General features: G+C 36.7%; 1 protein-coding gene across 1 annotated transcript in view; it reads left to right on the top strand.

The window, feature by feature from the left end:
- LOC124796350 (phosphatidylinositol 4,5-bisphosphate 5-phosphatase A-like) overlaps positions 1-19,098 on the top strand; it is an 87,922-nt gene extending 68,824 nt beyond the window's left edge. Inside the window, exon 9 of the mRNA XM_047260498.1 lies at positions 14,081-19,098. Coding sequence (XP_047116454.1) covers positions 14,081-14,335 — 255 coding nt within the window. The 3' untranslated portion in view covers positions 14,336-19,098. The remainder of the gene's footprint in view (positions 1-14,080) is intronic.
- Positions 19,099-22,972: the final 3,874 nt, after the last annotated feature.

Here is a 22,972-nt window from a genome sequence, read left to right as displayed (position 1 = left end):
GCTTGCTCCAACTAAGGTTGACAACCTTCGAAAGTCAAAAATGGAAAGGTCTTTTAGGAAAAAAATTCCACCGTCCTGCTCAAAAAGGCAGGAAAAGGCTACATCGGATTCGGTGGGTAGTCAACTAGAAGACAGCAACGAATCGGAGTGTTTTCAACCATCCCAATGCACACTAAAACACAAAAAGAAGATTAAACATGAACAAATAAATTATATAGCAACACACAACATAAACTCTCTACTTCAGACCGGAAAACTCAAGGAGCTCACAGATGAACTAAATAAACAAAAAATTTTAATAACAGGGATCCAAGAAATCAGAAACACCACAGAGGACCCATTCGAATCACAAGGATACAGAATTTATAATGGGAAACCAGGACCGAGGGCAATGAAACAATGTCCCCAGTTTGGAACAGGGTTTATAGTAAACGTAAAAATAATAGATTCAGTAACGGATTTCCAAGCAGTATCACCAAGAATTGCGACTCTAAGCTTTAAAACAATGAATAAAACCTATACAATAATAAATGCTCATGCCCCAACAAATGAAAAAAATTGTCTAACAAAAACATAGGAAGAGGTAGATAAATTTTGGGACCTTCTAGAACAAACTGTGAACAGAGTAAATAAAAAGAATGTAAAAATCTTATTGGGAGATTTCAATGCTCGGTTGGGAAAAGAAAGGAAATATAAAGATATAATTGGAAAACAGAGTCCACATAAATTTACGAACAAAAACGGTCAAAGACTTGTAGAACTCTGCAGAGAACACAACCTTATATCTAAATCAACATAATTTAAGAGGAAGCCAAGTAAACTTAAAACATGGAAACATCCAGACTGGAGGAAGGGCGAGTGGCAGCTAGACCATGTCTGTATGGACAAAAATTTTCATAAGGAGATCCACAATGTTAAAGTACTGAGAGGAGTAGACACAGGCTCAGACTATTATATGGTTAAAATTAAAATCAAATTCACTCCGTTAAAGAAGAGGACCGGAAGAACTAATAAAATAAAAAGGAGATTTGACCCACATCAGCTAATTAAAAATAACAAGTACCAACAAATAACACAAACCATCAAATTAACAGATGATCTAGAACAACTAGCGCCTAGTCTTAAAAAAGAAGCAGAGAATCTAGCTCCCTTGAACCCACGAAGGAAACGTGCATGGTGGACATCAAAATGTGACAAATTCCATGAAGATAGACACCAAGCATGGTTAAAGTTTCAAACACATAAAACTGAAGAAAATGTCATCAACCTAAAAAATGAAAGAAAAAAATTCACACAAAATATTAGAAGAATAAAGAGAGGATTTCATAAAGATATTATAAACTCTATAGAAGGTAATTATCACAAAACCAATTCCAGGAACTACTATAAAATCTTTGGGAAACAACTACAACAGTATGAGGCCCCTACACTAATACTGAAGGATGAAGATGGTAGAATGACACACAGTAACAAGGAAAATGCAGAAATCATGGCAAAAGCATTTAGCAAAATTCTAAATTGTGAGGAACCCAAAGAACCCATACAAATCAACATAAATACCCCAATAAAAACCAAACCTAACAAACTAGACCCTCCAACTTTACAAGAAGTAGAAAAAATTCTTAAAGAACAAAAAAAATATAAGGCGTGTGGAGAAGATCAGGTTTTTGTTGAAATGAAATGTGGAAATATGCAAGTGACACAGTCAAGACATCCTTACACATGGCTCTAACAAAAATTTGGGTAACAGAACAATTTCCCGAACATTGGACCACAGCTATCATCCACCCACTACACAAAAAGGGAGATAAGAGCAACCCAGACAACTACAGAGGAATCTCTCTCCTAGATTGCACATACAAAATTCTATCCAAGATCCTATATGAGAGAATCAAGGAGCAATTAGAACAGGAGTTAGGGGAAAATCAGGGAGGTTTCAGACCATGGAGAAGCTATGCAGAGCAGATAATTAGTTTAAAATTGATTATGGCATACTACAAGAAACGGAGCAAACCTCTGGCAATAACATTTGTAGATTTTAAGAAGGCATACGACTGTCTCCAAAGACCTTCAGTATTAAAAACTTTAAGAAATCTAGGACTCCATCCAAAACTAATTAAAATAATACAACACACTCTAACCAACACCAAATCAAAAGTGAAGTTTAGAGGAGAAATTTCAGAACCATTCCTCATAAAAACAGGCTTAAGACAAGGTGATTGCCTATCACCATTACTGTTCAACTGTGCACTGGAATACATAATGAGAGAATGGTACAAGGACAATCCAAAGATGATAAGAATTGGAAGTGCAAAAGATGATATTAGCTTAAACTGCTTGGGATTCGCTGATGATCTTGCTCTCCTAGCCAACACTGTTCAAGAAGCCAGGCAACAAGTGAAATCACTACAAGAAATAGCAGAGAAAGTAGGCCTTAGAATATCATTTGAAAAAACAGAGATTATGCTAACTGATCCACCACTTGCAAACAAAATTACAATAGGAGAACAGGAAATCAAAATTGTTGATAAATTTAAATATTTAGGCGAAATAATAACATACAATCTAAATGAGAAACCATCATGGCAGAATAGAATAAAAAGACTGAACTACGCAAATTACATTACCAAAACTACATACAACAAAAAAAGCCTATCTATAGATGCAAAATTAAAACACTAGAAAACAGTTACACAACCAGAAATAACCTATGCAGCTGAAACTATCTTCAAAACAACTAATACAGCAGAAATTGACAGAATACTAGAAATAGAAAAAAGAATAATTAGGACATGTATAAATAAACAGTATAAAATAAATGGACATTGGAGAATAGCATCAAATGAAACAGTATATAAGAAAGTAGAACCAGTCATGAGCACAGTCAGAAGAAACGCATCTCATTCTTTGGACATCTGATGAGAACTCGAGAAAACAGAATTAGTAAAAAAATAATACAAAAATTGTGGAATAACAAGAGTGACATTAAATGGATCACAGAAATTAAGGAAGATATAAAAGAACTTCAAATTACAGTAGATGACCTAAAAAACAAGACAGAGAAAACCAGAATGCTGCAAGACCCGCAAACCAGACTACAAATGAAAATCAATAAAAGGAGTACAGGAAGAGTGGTCTCAGATGAAGAAAGAAAGAAAATATCTGAAAGAATGAAGAAATATTGGGCAGACAGAAGAGCAAAACACCTTTCATATAAGAATAGACTCTAATAATTATATTACCTAAATATCATATTAAGTTATTGTTGAACCAAATTGTATCCCTGTGTAACAACTTGTTTACAACTTTGTATTTTAGACTAGAGTGGTCCAATGAAGGCCATAAAATAAATAATAATAACACACAAAACACAACATTACATTATTCTCTAACTCGAAAGAACAGAAAAGAAAGAAATCCTGAATCAAGCAAAAAGCATGTGTGTGTATTAAAGGTTTATTTTACATGTAGTACTCCTTAGCATCAGGTGCTTCTATATTTGAGCGATGAGCAGAACATTTGGCGATTCTGGGTGCCTGCACTGGGATGTCCAAAGGTTTTCTTCTTGGAAAATTTCTTCATATTTCGTTTCTCTGTATCGTTCCAGTGTGTTCTTATTACAGTTTCTACCATCTCATAGCAAAGGTTGAGATCTAATGCAACAGCCTGAAGTTGCTGTGAAAACGAAACAGTAATTTCAAATACAGTGGCGGCTACTGTCAAAGTTAAGACAGTCATATCATTGAATAGAAGCCAGAAGACTTGCACTTTCCAATGACGGAGAAGTTCTGTCCATTTCTTCAAGGAACTGTACAATAGTCAAAGAACTCTTTGAATTGAAGGGGTGCTAATGCCTTTCAAGCCAGCTTGTGTCACTAAGACTTTGTTTCTTAACTCTTTTCGCCTCTGGGTGTTTTTCAAGGATAGCTCGCTTGATAAGTATCAACCTTTTTGCTGACTCTCTCACAATATTGGTAACACAACTTACAAATCGCATCATATTGCGAATACTAGGCAATCTGCAGGCCCTCACAATAGCTAGGTTTAGTTTATGTGCTGCACAATGCGTATAAGTCACTAGCGGTTGGAGCTGCTTTATTCGGGATTGTACGCCACTGAACTTTCCAGACATGTTGGCACTTGCATCATAACCTTGACCTCTTAAATTCTTAACTTGTAGGCTGACTTGATTTAATTCTTGAATGATTCGATTGCTTAATGCAGCACCAGTCATATCAGTTGCAGATAGAAAGCATATGAAGTCCTCATGTATTGTGCTTTTTTGTAAATTCAGATACCTGGTACAACAACTGAGTTGTTCCGTCACCAAGGAAAGCATAATATTTTGCTTCTTTGACAGTGTCGAGTACCTTTTTCATAATGACAGAATGGCAACAATCGATCAGCTGATTCTGAGTTGTTTTGCTCAGATACGTAGCATTTTTTTGGGACAGTCTCTAAATGTTTCTGGAGGGATGAATCACCTGAATCAATGCAAAATTTTAAAAGTGCTCGAAATTTTCCTTGGCTGATTTCATCACTCAGTGTACCATCATCTCGGTGGCCTCTTAACGGTATGTTTTCTCGATCACATAATATGATCGTCTTCACTGTAGGAATCAGCCACTCTTTGTTTGATTTAACAATTTTCAGTTTCTCAATTTTGATTAAATTATTTACAAATTTTCCAGGGTTTTCATATGAACTTTTGAAATGTGTGCTTTTTAAAACTGCCATTTTGTGATAATCTGTGGCGGAATGGTTTCTGAAGCTTTCTAGTACTTTTATGTATTTGCAAAGCGGACGAGTGACTAAAGATCTTAGAGCCACAGAATGCTTTCCCCCATTACCTGCTCAAGGAAATAGTATGCAAGGCAAATAATATGCACTGTTCTGTTGTTGGCTATAGATTAGCCAAGAGTATTTCTTTAGCCTGTAAGAACGAAACTTTCTTTTTTGTCCACCCTCTGCTGCTCAGAATATGCATAATTATGACATTGTTCTGAAGACTCCATCAGATGTTTATACTTTCCCTCATCACTGAGTGCTTTTCCTACCACATAAGAAATATCAAAAGGATTTGCAGCACAAGTAGTCAGTGTACTAGCCACTTCCACTGACGCTTGTTCTGGCTCTGTAACAACAGCAAACAAAAACTACAACTTGTACATAGATCAGAAAATCGTACACAAGCAAATCGACTACTTATCAACAACTAGAATAACTCATCAGAACTATATCACAGGTTTATTTAAAAAGGCAAATAATCATTTACGGGTTTAAAATAAAACTCACTAATATATATAAAAACAAAGATGATGAGACTTACCAAAGAAAAGCGCTGGCAGGTCGATAGACACACAAACAAACACACACACACACACACAATTCTAGCTAATCATCTTGTGGTGCAGTTCATCTTCTTGTCTCCGTGCTTGCTAAGAAAATGGGATGAGAAGTTCCGCCTTATGCAAGACACCTTTTTTCTTTTGTTTCACCCATACATGTTTCAGCACTTTTGTGCTATCATCAGTGGGTTCTATTTTTATTTTTAACTGTAAATTTGTTGTTAACATATTAACATTTTCGTCATTTACAACATTATGTAAAAGTTGCATTTATAACTTAATTGGCGAAAAGTAACATACCTTATAGTATATTATTGTCCTCTTGTTTTGGTAGCTGTTATGCTACACAATATACAACATGTCATCTGCAAACAGCAAAACGTAATTTATTTTCTATTTGTTATGTATTTACGAATGGAAATAAGACTGTATCACGTTTTCTTTCTGTAACTTACAGTTTTGAAGTTGTGGTACGTTTTCCTGTCTTGTTGGCAGAGTAAATTGGCTTACTTCTTTGCCTGTGTTCGTGTGGTAATGCAGTTTTTCAATTACTCAAAACATAGGCGGAGTTTTCGCTGCCATTACATGTTGTGGCTGTATGGCGTTCATTTGTTTCGTATCGTGTTCTGCTGGCTGAGGCGCGCGAGTTTGAATTGTATTTGGTGTTAGTTGTGTGTGGTGTATGTGGGTTTGCCTGTGTGTGATGAGTACTGGGGCAGAGAGAGAGAGAGAGAGAGAGAGAGAGAGAGAGAGAGAGAGAGAGAGTGTGTGTGTGTGTGTGTGTGTGTGTGTGTGTGTGTGTGTGTGTGTTTTTTACTTGTATAGTTTTTCTATTGTGGCGAAGAGAGTTTTGTTGCACAGTGATGTGTATTCATTGAGTACTTTCTTTCCTGGGGCTATTGATTTTTGGATGTGGTAGTTTTCTTCTATAGTTAATTTTTGGTATAGGCTGCTGCTAGTTTTTAGGATGTGAAGGTCAGCTTCAATGTTTGTTGGGTGGTGGTTGTGTGCTACCAGGTGGTCTGCAAATGTTGAGTGTGTGCTATTGCTTTTCAGTGCTCTGAGGTGTTCATTATATCTGGTTCTGAAGGTCCTGCATGTTTGGCCCACATGTACAGATTGACAGCAGTTGCAAGTAAGTTGGTAGATGCTGTATTTGTCAGTGTTGGTGGTAATTCTTCCAAGTCTGCTCTGTATTGTGTTGTTGGTTCTGTATGCTATGTTGAGTCCTTGTTTCTTTAGTATATTACCCACCCTATGTGTGACTTTGTTGTTGTAAGTCATTATGTGCCATTTGTTGCTTACTGTCTGCCGATTTGTTGTGTGATGAGTTGTGTTTGTATGTGTGTGTGTTTCGTGGTTATGTGCTGTTTGTTTTTGTATTTTGTGGTTTATTTTGTCTACTCTCTTCGCATCATATCCATTCTCCTGTGCAATTTGTTTTATTGTGTTCAGTTCTTGTGTGTAGTCATGCTTATTCATGGGTATTTTGTTCAGCCTGTGAAGTAAATATCTGAAGCTGGCTTCTTTGTGGGTTATGGGGTGATTGGATTGGTTATGAATAATGGTGGAATACCCATACGTCCATTAGTTAACTTCACCAAAGCACCAACATACCACTTAGCCAAACACACACACACTCTGCTACAGATAATATACAAATACACTGACAACAGAAGTCTAAAGAACTCAAGTGACTTAATAGAAAAAATAAAAAATGAAAACATACCAAACACAGCAACATTGGTTTCATTTGATATAATTTCAATGTACACACACATCCCGACAGAAGAAACCATCAACATAATAGAAAGAAACCTCCAACTGCAAGGAAACATACCCACAACAAACATACAAGAAATATTAGCCATACTCAGGCTCATCACAGATCAGAACTACTTCACATTCAACAACAGATTTTACTCTCAACAAGATGGACTACCCATGGGATCCCCAATCAGTGGCCTCCTAGCTGACATTTTCCTCAACCAGATAGAAAAACAAATCTTTGACAAAATAGTAATACCAAAACAGTACAAAATAATATATTGGTACAGATACGTAGATGACATAATTTGCTTAATAGATGAACCACTGTCCCGCATAAAAGAACTTCATGATAACATAAACTCCATCCACCCACAAATACAATTCACCATAGAAACACAAACAGATGAAAAACTTAATTTCTTAGATCTCACTATACACAAGAGAAACAACAAACATGAATTCACAATCTACAGAAAACCCACACTCACCAGCACCATTATTCATAACCAATCCAATCATCCCATAACCCACAAAGAAGCCAGCTTCTGATATTTACTTCACAGGCTGAACAAAATACCCATGAATAAGCATGACTACACACAAGAACTGAACACAATAAAACAAATTGCACAGGAGAATGGATATGATGCGAAGAGAGTAGACAAAATAAACCACAAAATACAAAAACAAACAGCACATAACCATGAAACACACACACATACAAACACAACTCATCACACAACAAATCGGCAGACAGTAAGCAACAAATGGCACATAATGACTTACAACAACAAAGTCACACATAGGGTGGGTAATATACTAAAGAAACAAGGACTCAACATAGCATACAGAACCAACAACACAATACAGAGCAGACTTGGAAGAATTACCACCAACACTGACAAATACAGCATCTACCGACTTACTTGCAACTGCTGTCAATCTGTATATGTGGGCCAAACATGCAGGACCTTCAGAATCAGATATAATTAACACCTCAGAGCACTGAAAAGCAATAGCACACACTCAACATTTGCAGACCACCTGGTAGCACACAACCACCACCCAACACACATTGAAGCTGACCTTCACATCCTAAAAACTAGCAGCAGCCTATACCAAAAATTAACTATAGAAGAAAACTACCACATCCAAAAATCAATAGCCCCAGGAAAGAAAGTACTCAATGAATACACATCACTGTGCAACAAAACTCTCTTTGCCACAATAGAAGAACTATAGAAGTAAAAAACACACACACACACACACACACACACACACACACACACACACACACACACACACACACACACACACACACTCTCTGCCCCAGTACTCATCACACACAGGCAAACCCACATACACCACACACAACTAACACCAAATACAATTCAAACTCGCGCGCCTCAGCCAGCAGAACACGATACGAAACAAATGAACGCCATACAGCCACAACACGTAATGGCAGCGAAAACTCCGCCTATGTTTTGAGTAATCGAAAAACTGCATTACCACACGAACACAGGCAAAGAAGTAAGCCCATTTACTCCGCCAACAAGACAGGAAAACGTACCACAACTTCAAACCTGTAAGTTACAGAAAGAAAACGTGATACAGTCTTATTTCCGTTCGTAAATACATAACAAATAGAAAATAAATTACGTTTTGCTGTTTGCAGATGACATGTTGTATATTGTGTAGCATAACAGCTACCAAAACAAGAGGACAATAATATACTATAAGGTATGTTACTTTTCGCCAATTAAGTTATAAATGCAACTTTTACATAATGTTGTAAATGACGAAAATGTTAATATGTTAACAACAAATTTACAGTTAAAAATAAAAATAGAACCCACTGATGATAGCACAAAAGTGCTGAAACATGTATGGGTGAAACAAAAGAAAAAAGGTGTCTTGCATAAGGCGGAACTTCTCATCCCAAAATTCTAGCTTTTGCGACCAACGGTTGCTTCATCAGGAAAGAGGGAAGGAGAGGGAAAGACGAAAGGATGTGGGTTTTAAGGGAGAGGGTAAGGAGTCATTCCAATCAAGGGAGAGGGTAAGGAGTCATTCCAATCCCGGGAGCAGAAAGACTTACCTTAGGGAGAAAAAAAGGACAGTTACACACTCGTGCACACGCACACATATATACATCTGCACATATACAGACACAAGCAGAGATTTGTAAAGGCAAAGAGTTTTCCAACAGACATATGTCCGCCTGCGTTCGTACGCGCGCGGATGGACACGTGCACGAGTGCACACTCGTCCCGCCCCCCCCCCCCCCCCCCCCCCCCCCTCTGGGGCTAGTCCCCCCGCCCCCGGAACCAGAACGACCCCCACCTCCCCAAAACTCACATCCCCATACCCCGCCCCGAGGAAGCAACCGTGGGCCGCGAAAGCTTGAACCCTGTGGGTGTGTTTGGGTGTCTATCAACATATTTTCCCATGTGGAATGCTTCCCTCTACTTTTTACACACACACACATATTTGGTCTACTTGTGTCTGTGTATGTGCGGATGGATATGTGCGTGTGTGCGAGTGTATACCTGTCCTTTTTTCCCCCTAAGGTAAGTCTTTCCACTCCCGGGATTGGAATGACTCCTTACCCTCTCCCTTAAAACCAACATCCTTTCGTCTTTCCCTCTCCTTCCCTCTTTCCTGACGAAGCAACCATTGGTTGCAAAAGCTAGAATTTTGTGTGTATGTATGTGTCTGTCTGTGTTTCTATCGACCTGCCAGCGCTTTCGTATGGTAAGTCACATCTTTGTTTATATATATATATATATATATATATATATATATATATATAGAGGGAAACATTCCACGTAGGAAAAATATATCTAAAAACAAAGATGATGTGACTTACCAAATGAATGTGCTGGCAGGTCGACAGACACACAAACAAACACAAACATACACACAAAATTCAAGCTTTTGCAACAAACTGTTGCCTCATCAGGAAAGAGGGAAGGAGAGGGAAAGACGAAAGGATGTTCAGTAACCAAAAGTATGAGACAATTAAATTTATCCCTTTGTTTAAAGCTAGAACAATACTATGCAATGTGGCACAGCAAACTTACCTAAGAGAAAATGAAGAGCTCGGGATTATCAATGTTGTCCTCGACAGAAGGTTCAACACCAGAGGCAGAGGTAGTAGCAGATAAATTATGCTCAGATGTTTTACATGTATTAACAGTTCCTATCAGGTCGTAACATCTTCAGGTGTAAGTGGTGTCACATAAATTAGCACATGGAGACAACCCAATGTTCGTAGTCGGAGAATCGAACCCCATGAAGAGGGGAAGTGCTCAACGAATAAAAATCGGTGAAACAGTGGAGTGAATAGTGCACGGGATGTGGCAACTGTAGTCAGTAGTCATAAGGGTAAAGCACTAGTGGATTCTCATGACTACGAACGTTGGGAGCATCTCCACATGCTAATTTGTGACACCACTTACACACGAATACGCTGCTTTAACACAGTGAAACTGGGTGGGTCAATAAACTGCCAGTTAACAGCTGTCTGCGGTTTCATTCCGTTTCAAGTCACCATGAATTTTAGTGGCTGTGGCTGCCCATGTTACAAAGTTGTAAGTTCCTACCTGCGTCAGCACTTCTGTTGGTGGTTCATTATTGTGGCAATATTGTTTCTTCCTTCAGGTTCCTGCTCGAATCAACAAATCTGAATTCATCATTTCAGAATTAATTTTATTTTTCGCTTTAGTTTTAATAATGTTCATCTGGCCAAAAATTCTTTCCACTTCCACATTTGCATTTCTGTGTTGAAGCATTTCACAGCAGAAATTAACGTCTCTTTTGGACCATTTGATAAGAGCTAAATTTTGTCATTGAAAACCAGTTTTTGTTAATGTGCCAGGATCAGCATTACACGATTCAAGGAGAGGAATCAATGACTTTTTAACAACACGAAGAGCTTTGGGCACTGAAACAAGTGAAATTCTCGTCAAAATTTCTTGTTGTCTGGAAGCCTCTTTAGCTCAGGATTAGGTTGACAAGACACATCTAGAGGTAATGGAGTAGTTAATTTGGTAATGGAGAGTAGTCTGGGTGGTAAAAATGTAGAGGGCCTCCAGTGCTTGGCTATGATTACCAGGTTCAAGTGGGTGTAGGTTCCATTAGTTACACAAAGATGAAAAGACTTGCATTGGATACAAAAGTGTGGGAAGTTGCATAAAACCAGTGTTCTGACTGAAGACTGCAACAACTATGCTAAATACAGCATGCCATGTGTTTGATAAATGCAGATCACCACTAAACTTGGCGTAACAATATTGGAAAGCAACAGGTTCAAATTTCAGTCCAACTATCGTAATAGGATAGACTTTTCCCAAGGTTTCACATAACCACTATATATAGCTATGAACATATTCACAGAGGCCAAGAAGTGAGTTCTTTTAATAAATAACTTGTTTACTAAATCTACAGTTGTTTTGGTGACCACAGAAAATTTTTTGGAGAGAATTGGGAGGTGCTCAGTTACTGCTGTAATGAAGAGCAAGAATTTATTGAGAGACTAGGAATAGATAGTCAGTCAACAAGTGTGTTTCATGAAAATTATTGTCATTGGCAACCAGGATCCTGCTCTGACATAGTTGAATAACAGTGTTAAAAGACGTCCAGAATACAGATACTCCGCTGGAAAAGCTTAAAACTGATCTGTGTTTTGAAGCTGTAACTGTTTTCCTTCTCATAGAAATGATCAATTTTGGCTCACTTGTAGTAGTAGTAGTAGTAGTAGTAGTAGTAGTAGAACTCACTAAGTGTGTAGGGAAGATTTCAGAACAGGTGCATCAACTGATGCATGCTCCAGATTTGAGAAGTAATTGGGATAATAATTAACAATATTAAATTTTTGATGTTAGGTAAGTGGAATCAAATATATTGGGTATGAAGCCCGTAAGGAGTGGTCCTTATTTGAGGCTTACTGAGCCACACAACGGTCCATATGGGATAAGATTTGCAGAAGTGACAATAAGTGTAGGATATTTTCCCCAATTGGTGCAAATAGAAGAAGAAGAAGAAGAAGAAGAAGAAATAACGAGGTAGCAGCAAACTGAAGGGCATCCAAAGAATATCTTTGCATTCTTTTGGACAGATGACAGTTGTACAAAATTTCTGAAATAATGACGTTCTTGCCATTGACTGTAATTATTGTTTGTTACATTATTGGCCATTGTGTAATTGTCAAGTGGTGCTTGATGTGCGTGAAGACGAGCCGAGCCACCAAGCTGTACAGCCACCAGCATATGGCAGACAAACATAAAACATATAATAAGTTGTCATGCATAAAATTAGTATAAAAACTGGTTAATTTAGCAGCAGAAACAACACTTCCCAGGCGGGTTACATATAGCAAATTAAAAATAAATGTATGAAGTGCTATTTGGGGAATGAACTATCTATGTAAAATATAGCGGGAGAGTGCTAGCTGAATGTAAATGATTGTGGAGTGAAGGAAACCACTCACTGAATAGCAAAACCTTTGAGCTGTTGACAGAAACACACAAAACAGGGAGAAAACTTGCTAGTTTTCGGAACAAATAACTTGTCAAGTTACAGTAAATGTGTACATGCCCCCCCCCTCCACACACACACACACACACACACACACACACACACACACACACACACACACGGTGGTACACCTCACTTTCTCATCAGTTCCTGTAATAAGTGGAACCCGAAGAAGGTGTTGCCATACAGTGTGGCCTTAAAAGCACCCAACTCTATCCTACATAGATGTGAACATCAGTTAATCCAAGCTTACCTTGGGGATGTAGGTGTAGAGGAAGGGCTGGACCACAATCATAACAGTGGGAGAGTCTGAAATTTTACTCGTTTCAATTAATGTAGTCTGCACTTAAAATCTACAAACAGGAAAATGAATATTAAGAACTGAAATGGAAGGTAAAGGTGCATTAGCATACAGTATCAGATTTCATACATTATCAAGCATCAGTTAAAAATGTCACAAAATGTTATCAAAGAAGCCATTATAAGGTTGAGACAAGTGTAAGAGAGATGTCTTCCAGTCTGGTTGATCATTTGTGTCTCACAAATAGTAAACAACATTCTCAATTTTCAAAGGTGTCACAGCTCTTAAATGTGCTTGAGGCCTTAGAGCCAGACTTTTGCCAATGTGATACCTACCACAGGGTCCTCTGAGATGGACACTACCTATTTGGGCACTTCATGTTGACTGCTTCAGGACATTGACAAAAATGAGGCTGAGTGACGCTGCTAACTGCTGTTTAAAAACTTTTCCTAGCAGAAAACAGGCACTATTTTCTATAGCAACTCCAAATGGTCCTTCCTGCAAAAGGCTATGTTCATTTTACAAGTGAACTCTCTGGTTCTGTAAGGTTACCATTAACTGGGTGGTCCTAGCTGCAATTACATCTAAGGAAGGTAGGCACTGCTGACATCCTTCTTCAAACCGAGGAGCCCCTCTAATGGTCACTCCCATCTCGGTAATCACCAATGATTACAGCTTGAAAGGCATTTCATTAAAATTAACTTGTACCAAAATTACTGCTTTATAGAGGGAATGATAATATGTAATTTCCATCCCAAATGTTTTATCGCAGGTTGTGAGAATAGTCTGGGAGGTTTAGAGAACAAGAAAAAGTTAACATATCTTAATCATAATTGTACATCTTGTGATATGTCTGATATTCTGCAAATCATTGGACAGCAAGTTTGCTTATAGATAGTTGTGCGCCTCTGGTGCACTGTGATACATATAAAAGTTTGTTATAGTAAGCTAGTTGGTATTCACTGACAACTTTTTCTTTTTTAATGATGCAAATTTTACCATTGTTTCCAGGTATGCAATGAATGTTTTTCCTTATTGGAGCTTATTTTCTTAAGTAATTTCGTGTTTAAAAAAATGTTTTTGATTTTCTCAATTGCTGATTTAAAACTGAACTTTTTAGGATGGTTTTACAAGCCTTGATGACTACATCTGTTACTCATATGCTCCTAGAATGACTGTAGCTGTGAGATCTGATGATGGTTCCCAGGTGAAGAAAATAACATTTCCAGTCTGCACTCTAAGGACAACAGGTCTTCATCGTCTTGTATATTTTGGAAGTAATTCAGGAAGTATTCTAGGAATGAGCCAAGTGTTTGAAATCAAGAGTACTGATTCAAGCCACTTGCATAATGGATTTGATAATGATGAGACCTGAGTGTGTTGTTTGTGGTATAAAATGCATTATTTATTTGTCAGCTGTGAACTTAAGTTTTGACAGTACATGCAATGGCTGGAGTCATTGCTGCTCGTTTGTATTGAATGTACAGTGTGTGTGAGGCTTAAATAGTTACTCTCTTTGTGATGCAATATTTTTGTGTAAAGAAAAAGAAAGCTATTTCATCTGTTGAAGCACATTGGAGGCTGATACAGAATGCTGTTTTATACTTCAGCTTAAATGAAACTTCTCATATTGATAGTTCCATTAACACAGTGGGCTTGTGTTTGTAGTGTTTAAAACTCACTTGAATTGGATAGTACCTGTTTTGGCATATTAGCCATGGCTCCTAGTAACTGTTACTGCAGTGTTGTTGCTTTCTAAATCTTACAATACACTGTTAGGTTTCAAATTATTGCTCATTGTTCTAAGATCCAAAAGATAAACTTTAGATATGTACTTACAGTATGTAAAATAATTCGTTATTTTAATGCATGTTTGGCTGTTTCTGCTGGCCATCTTAATATAATTAACCTAAATAGAAAAATTAAATGTCTTGAGACATTGACAGTCCATAATCGTTCCTATAGTAAGCTAACACGTATTGCCAGTACTTTACATATTTTTTTGGAACAGTACATATCACTGTTTTAACCTTTTTGTGACAGTATTTTGTGCAGAGCCTCTAGAAGAAAGTGTTTGTGGTGGGAAATTAATTGTATATGAAACAGATGTGGTGCATTTACTTTGTATTTTGTATACTCTAATTCTTAAAACAAAGTATAAGTGTTCACGTGTACTTTCAGTATTTTGATATCACACTATGTGAATTTGCTGTGAGTCAGTACTATGCATTCAACATAAGTTTTCATGTAATCACAATAGATAATATGTTGTTGATTTAAGAAATTATACGGTACAGTACCTGATTTCTTTAATTGAAAGAAAGATTTTATTTTTGGGTGTAAATTATGTCATTGCTTTTTGCAAGGATCACAAATGTAAGCATAATTCATTACTTTGCCAGTGTTCATTGCTGGTCCATTTGTCTTCCTTAGTGTCAGAACTGTAGGGGTAGTCTTTGCACACCAGTTAATTCAAATTTTGTGATGCTATAAACTCTCTGTGTGTTGGATTATACTTCTGATTATCATTAAAAGTCCAAAAAACATTTGTGTTCAGTCTGTTTTCTTTTTTATTGTGAAAAAATTTATAGTTTGCAATTTTTGTCATGTCATAAGCCTGTAGTTTATTTATGTTTTTATTTTTTCCATCTCCTTGGAAAGTGCAGTAATTTGTTACAGTATAAATATAGAGTTATTCTTATGGACATTATCAGTGTAAAGAAAGACAGAGAAGAATATGTCGTGGAGGATTTGCCAGTCTTTCATAAGCAGCTTTAACAGAGCTCCAAAGAGATATTTTTATTAAAGAAATATGTTGTTGGTTTTTCTTTTCTTTTACTCTGTAACTTTGGTGATATATGTCACTTTTTCCTGTACGAATTGCATTTAATTATATGTCTTTAAAGTGATTAAGCATGTATGCAAATGTTTCATGTGAAATCTGCTTAAAGTTCCTTTACAGCAATGACAAGTACAGTTTTTTTAGAGCGATTTACCTACCAGGTTTACTATAAATTTTAATCTGATATATATTTGTTGGAAACAGTTGCCAACATTGAATTAGCACAGATATTAAACACAAGAATGTGACATTAGTTACCAGTACATCTTTCCCATTCCCTGTAGATTTGTTTGCTTTTTTTTTTAAAATTGATAGATTTGCAGCACATAACTAGACACTAACAGATGTGCCTCCTCCTGTTCAAGGAGACCTGTAAGCATAATGGATATTCCAGTATTGAAATATTAAACTAAGTATGAGGATAATAGCCATTTACCTGCAGTTAAATGATTGTGGCACATATGCTTATGTGAAAGGACAGAAAAATCATACCAGCTTTAAAGTCTGAGCTCTTTTCTTTGTATTAGGTAAAGCTAATACAATTTTCAGTCTTCAAGTGTGCCTATGCCTTCACATATTTGCTGGTGAGTGTTACCTATCTTATTTTAAATCCTTTTTATCCTCTTTTTTATTTTTTGGCTCAGTTAATGAAGTTGGTTTAGTAGTATTTTACGGCACAAATGTTGACTTGTTCAATAACAGTTGCAGTTAATTATCAGAAAGAGTAAGGTAGTGTTTGTACGTATATGTTGCTTTCATTAAGGTAAAGATGTGAGTTTTAGGCATTTTGTGATCGTGTTTTGTCTGTGTGTGTTAAGTTATTTCATCATTTGTTATCTGTAATACATGAGTATTCTGATGAAGAAAATTATATGAATCCTGAAAGATTGTGCTTAATTTTTGGAAGCTGTTGTGCTTACAGGTCTTAAGTTGCGTTTTGGAATAACCCAGAACCGACTAATGGCTGTACTTTTCTCATAACTATGGGTTTTTATTCTTTCAGTTTAATTAAGTATAAAGTCTGAGAGGAATAATATAAAGAAGGCAACCTCTGTTTTTTAAAACTGTTTCGTTGAATGTGATAGAGATGCTTCTGCATTACTAATGCTTAATATCATTTCAACTGCTTGTGACAACTTTGTTCATTTTCTAGTTAGACACTTTAAGGTCTTTTAGCCTCTTTTTTAATTGTGTTAAATGGACAACACTAATTATATTTAATTGTACAATTGTTGTTCATTGTGATAAGATCTCATTAAATTGCTTTTTGTGTTCTGCATAATCTTTCTAATATGCTATAAACATTTTCTTAATGGAATATGCTTGTCTTTGTTGGTAAAGAAGTTCCAGTTGGTAAGCATTGCAGGTCAATGCTATAGAAAATGTTTTGTAATGTACAAATCCTTTTAACGACTGTAAAACTGTTACTTCTTAGTGGCTTCCATTAAAGACCACTGCTTTTTGTTTGTTCGATAGACTTCATTAGCTATGAGTTATGTAGGTATCTGTATTATATTTCAAAAAACAAATAACTTTGTTTAGCTTTCTCACAACCTTTTGTTTAAATTTTGTAAATAGAAATAGGGTTTCATACTTTTCATATGTGAATGGCAAATTATGGACGCATATCAAAGTGCTAGGAGCAAAAGCAATAAATCACAATATAAAAATATTGACCCCTATAGTGGACATGACCATTAACAAAGTAGTTGGTTGATGTAGCTCATCTGTTTAAGTTAGGTTTACAAGAACCCAACTTACTCTCCCTCCCCCCTCCTGCTCCTCACTTCCCCTACCATCATCAGTGCAGTTACATACTTACAGATCTTTATTTCTCATAACCCCCCCCCCCCCCCCCCCCCACACACACACACAGAAAAGGCTAATTTTCTCATCCTTGTTTCAATCTGTATGATGTGATCTCCCTCATCTGTTTTTATGTCTATATGTACCTTTGCACTTCCTTTCATTTGCTCATTAATTTTCTTTTTGAGTTCTGTTATCTCATCCTCCTATCTTTTGTATCCATCTCACTCGTGTGATTATTCACTTGTAACTACATTTAATTTCTTTCCTGCAATAAAATTACAGATAACTTTCTCACTGCTTCTCATTTATGTGTAACCTTCAGATGATTGCTTTGCTGGCCAGGACTATTTGTATATATTATTGCGTGTGGTTTCCTTGGTATTGTTTTCTGTCCCGCCACTGTAATGATTTTGTTTTAAATTCTTATTTGACATATTTCAATTTTGTTTTGCAGTTGATTTGTTTTTCCTTCTTTATTTCTGTTTCCTGGCCTTATGTCTCACCTTCCAGGGTGCAAAACCAGAAAGACAGCTTATTTTAGCTTTGGAAGTGAATATCTGTATCTGATGATTTCAAACACCTGTGAAATACAGAGTGTTATGTAACCAGCTTGTATCTTGGTTCAGTGTTCATTTATTTGCGTTCATTAGGTTTTTGCCCCATTTGCACCCTCAGCCCATTGATGACTTGTTGGCTCAGCTGAGAGATCCAAAATTGCAGTTGTCGAAATGTTATTTTACAACTTTGATGAATAGTGAGTGCATTGTACTTACAAAAAAATCTTAAGTTTCACAGAGTTTCATATTCGACTTTAAATTGTGGACGAGCTAGTCCTTAGGCCAATGGTAGATAACTGCTTACCACTGTACTGTAGCCTATAAGATGTAAACACACTTGAAATAATTTACTGCACACTGCCTTGGTATGTAGAAGCCCATGGCACCCACAAATATATTCTTTGAGCAGGTAAATTTGTCGGTGTAATGCATTCCCCTGTACTTGGGTATCAATTTGATGAAAGACATAATTTTCTGGAAGTCTATACACTGGTGATTGATGCAGACTGCATTAGTTTGTGAGAAAAAGGAAGTGATAAAATTTTGCATTTTAATTTCATTTTTCAGGAGATACTTTAGGATTTATTAGCATATTGAAGTCCTTTTTGTAAGCAGTCACAATCACTAACTGCCTTAGTTTTGCACTGTAAAAATTGTGTAACTGTTATATATAAGATTGATTTTTGTATGGGGCCAATATCCATTTGTACTTAGTTGTATATACAGGTCAGTGTATGTTTCCATGATTATAGTAGATGGGCTGTACAGCTGAAAGGTTGAAAATGGAGACCTTTTATCTTCTAGCTTTTTAATTATTTTATTGTTTTGTGTGTACAATAAAAAGTGCCTTAAATTTTAAATATATTTGCCAATAATTTAAAATATTGTATCATAGTAAAATATATTTCTCAATAAAAATCTTTGTTGATTGTTCTTTGTTAAAATTTGAACATACCTTTACATAAAATAGGGCAATCAGTTGAAAAAGTAAAATGCAATTAATTAAAGAGGAAAAGAAAGGCTTACAGAAATCTGGTTAATTATCTAGAGCACATTTCAGCACAATTTCTAGCAATCGCTGGAAAATTGTGGAAGTGTTGTTAATATATTTTCCAACAGTTACTCATTATTCTCTACCACTCCAAAGTGATAGACTGAACTTCTACATCTGTACTCGACAAGCCACCTTGTGGTGTGTGTCGAAGGGTACTTCAGTAATCACTACATTTTTCTGTTTCCCTGTTCCATTTGCAACTTGTCTTTGGGAAGACCAGATACCTGTAAGTCTGTATTACAACCATGAATTTCTAAGTTTTCCATCATACTCATTTTGCAAGAGTTGTGTGGGTGGAAGTAATATGCTGCCTGATGGCTAGAAGTGGCGGCTCTCATGGTTGTAACAGTAAACCTCAGTGAGCTGCATAAGGCCTATTGTGCAGCATATGCCAGTTTGATGAGCATCACCACTCTGTGTTACTAATTGAATCTTTAGTGAATTTACTGCTCTTCTTTGGACCTCCCCTATTAACCCTACACAGTATAGACTACATTAGCCCAATCAACAAAATAAAATGGATGGGTGGGAGGGGAGGGGGATTTGTATAGTCACATTTTTGTACAGTGGTAGGAGGAAATTCCATGTTCAATATGCTAAAAATCCCAATTGGTGGAATGTGGTGTGTGTGTGTGTGTGTGTGTGTGTCAAGGTCACTTTTCTATGTTTTTCTTGAATAACTTGAAAATTGCAGCTTCAGTACTAAATAAAAATATGTTAAATTTGCTACAAAAAGATTCTATAATTCTTTCTTTAGTACTTACAGTTTCCACATTGCAGAGAATGGAAAATTGCACATTATTAAAAATATTAATGGTATAAAATTAACTTTTATTGTTGAATGAAGCGAGTTCACAACAATTTTTAAATGCTTCTACCACATCTAAGTGCAGTAGAGTCCTATTTAGGGATAAATTGTCTTCCATGGGTGGAGGAGCGATGTGGAGTGTACAAGTGCCAGGAAAGGTAGGTCACCAAATAGTGGTTGTGCACTCCCCCCCTTCATAGGTCTTCAAACTGAAGAGGGAGCAGGTTATTATGCACTCAGCTAACCCCACTACATCACAAGATGCAGATGCAGTGTGATTCACAAAGTTATATCAACCCTCCACAGGAAACCTCGTGAATCATTGGTGACACAGTGTATAGATGTGCCTGGGGGTGTTTATTTTCCACCAGCTGCATTAATACTACATGGAATGCAGATTTGAGTTACTAATAATACTTATGCATGTGGGCAAGATCCGTGTAAATCTCTGCCCACTGTTCTACTATGCTAGAGGAGAAAAGGATTTTTAGTCATGCTGTACGTCAGCTGTAGTATTCTGGGAAAAGCAACTTTCCCACCACAAGCACTGCTCCCTTTTCAGTTTACAGACTGACCATACCTTCCCAGTATTTCCTGTCCCCTTAAGTGAGTAGATGAAATAACTTTGCTGAGCACATGATTATATATTTAAGTTATTTTCAGTTTACTAAGTGAGTATTTATTTGTAATTTTTAAGTGAGCTTTTATGTAAAATATTTTCCTGTAAACAATGGCTGAGAGGTGTTTAATTTGTATGATGTTGTCAGTGATTTATGTAGTGTTGGTGCAAAAGGGACTGGCTTGACAAGTGACACGTTAGTGCTGTCTGTTGTTGACAGTGTATTGTATAGCCATCTACACTCTGCAGACCACTTTGAAGTGCGTGGCAGAGGATACATCCCATTATACCAGGTATTGGGGTTTCTTCCCATTCCATTCATGTACTGAGCACAGGAAGGATAATTGTTTAAATGCCTCTGTGTGTGCTGCAATTAATCTAATCTTGTTCTCACAATCACTACATGAGCAATAACTAATGGGCTGTACTATATTCCTAGAATCATCATTTCAAGCTGGTTCTTGAAACTTCATAAGTAAGTTTTCCCAGGATAGTTTTATCTTAAAGAGTGCGCCAGTTTCTTCAGCATCTCTGTGACATTCTCACATAGGTTGAACAAACCTGTGACCATTTATGGTGCCCTTCTCTGTATACATTCAGTATCCCCTACAAGTCTTATTTGGTGAGCAATATTCCAGAATGGGTTGCACGAGTGGTTTTTAAGCAATCTCCTTAGTAGACTGAGTGCATTTTCCCAGTATTCTACCAATAAACCAAAGTCTACTACTTGCTTTACTCACAAGTGAACCTATGTGATCATTCCATTTCATATCTCCACACACTGTTACACCCAGCTATTTTTAGGAGGTGGCCAATTCTGGCTGTGGCTCATTGATATCACAATCAGAGGATACTACTTTTTTTTATTATTTTGCGAAGTGCTCACTTTTACATTTATGAACATTTAAAGCAAGTTGCCAATCTTTGCATCACTTTGAAATCTTATCAAGATCTGACTGGCTGTTTATATAGCTTATTTCAGACAGTACTTCATTATAGATAACAGCATCAGCAGCAAAAAGCATGAGGTTACTGTTAATATTGTCTACAAGGTGGTTAATAAACATCATGAACATCGAGGGTCCCAACAGACTTCCCAGGAACAACCCAAAGATACTTCTGCATCTGATAACGACTCTCCATCCAAGGTAAAATGCTGTGCCCTCCCTACCAAAGCATCCTCAATCCAATCAGACATTTCCCTTGATAAACCGTATGATCAGACTTACGACAATAAGTGTAGATGTGTTTCCGAGTCAAATGCTACTCAGAAATCAAGAAATATCGCGTCTTCTTGAATGCCTTGATCTAAAGCCATCAGTATAACACGTGAGAAAAGTGCAAGTTGGGTTTCGCATGATCGATATTTTCATAATCAGTGCTAGTTGGCATGGAGCATGTCATTCTGTTCAAGATACCTGTGTATGGTTGATTGAACTCAGAATGTGCTCTAAGATTCTACAAGGTATCAATTTCAAGGATATTGGATGGTTAGTTTTGTGGATCACTACTACCCTTCTTGTAATTGTGTGTGATCTGTGCTTTCTTCCAACCACGATTTTTTGTTCAAGACATCTATGATAGACATAGTTAGAAGAGGATCTCTTCACTGCAAATTCATTTTAGATTCTGACAGGAATTTCATTGGGCCTGGGAGCTTTGTTCAATTTTAACAATTTTAGCTGTTCTCAATACCACTTGATGGTAAATTAATGAATGATCAGAAAGTTACTGCACTTTTTCCACCATTAATTGTGTTACTGGCAGACTACATAAATCTCTTCCATTCTTGAACTGCTGGCACTTGAACAGGCTACACTGAGTGGAGCCACTTACTGCACATCCGCAGTTTATCTTACAAACTGAGTGTGAATATCTCTGAGGGAATGGAACAGATCATGTAAAAGTTCTGACCCACCCCTTTCTCAGAGGACTACAATAATTGTAGTAATAAAAAAAAAAAAAAAAAAAAAAAACTTTGCAAATTACTGACCTTGCATGTGTTTCCATAAGAAATGCATATTAGTATGAGCATGTGCAGGTAGAATAATCAAAGATCATTGTTCATATTTAACTTTGTGTTCGGTGAAATTGATTCTGATTTCTGCAAGACATGGTCAGGTTGTTACTTGGACATATGTACATTGAAATAAAATTATTATACAGAGTACTTTTTCACATAAACTTTTAAGTGACCACCAGATCCTTCATCGTGTGACAGACAGACTACTTGTTGACAGTATAATAAAATCATTTGCAAATCGAGTTTACAGTGCAACAGCTCATGCCAGCTTTCAACTTGCTACTCCATAACTGACAGCTC

Source organism: Schistocerca piceifrons, chromosome 1 (assembly GCF_021461385.2).
Source record: "Schistocerca piceifrons isolate TAMUIC-IGC-003096 chromosome 1, iqSchPice1.1, whole genome shotgun sequence".
NCBI classification, from domain to species: Eukaryota; Metazoa; Arthropoda; class Insecta; order Orthoptera; family Acrididae; genus Schistocerca; species Schistocerca piceifrons.
This window is presented reverse-complemented; position numbering and strand designations above follow the sequence as displayed.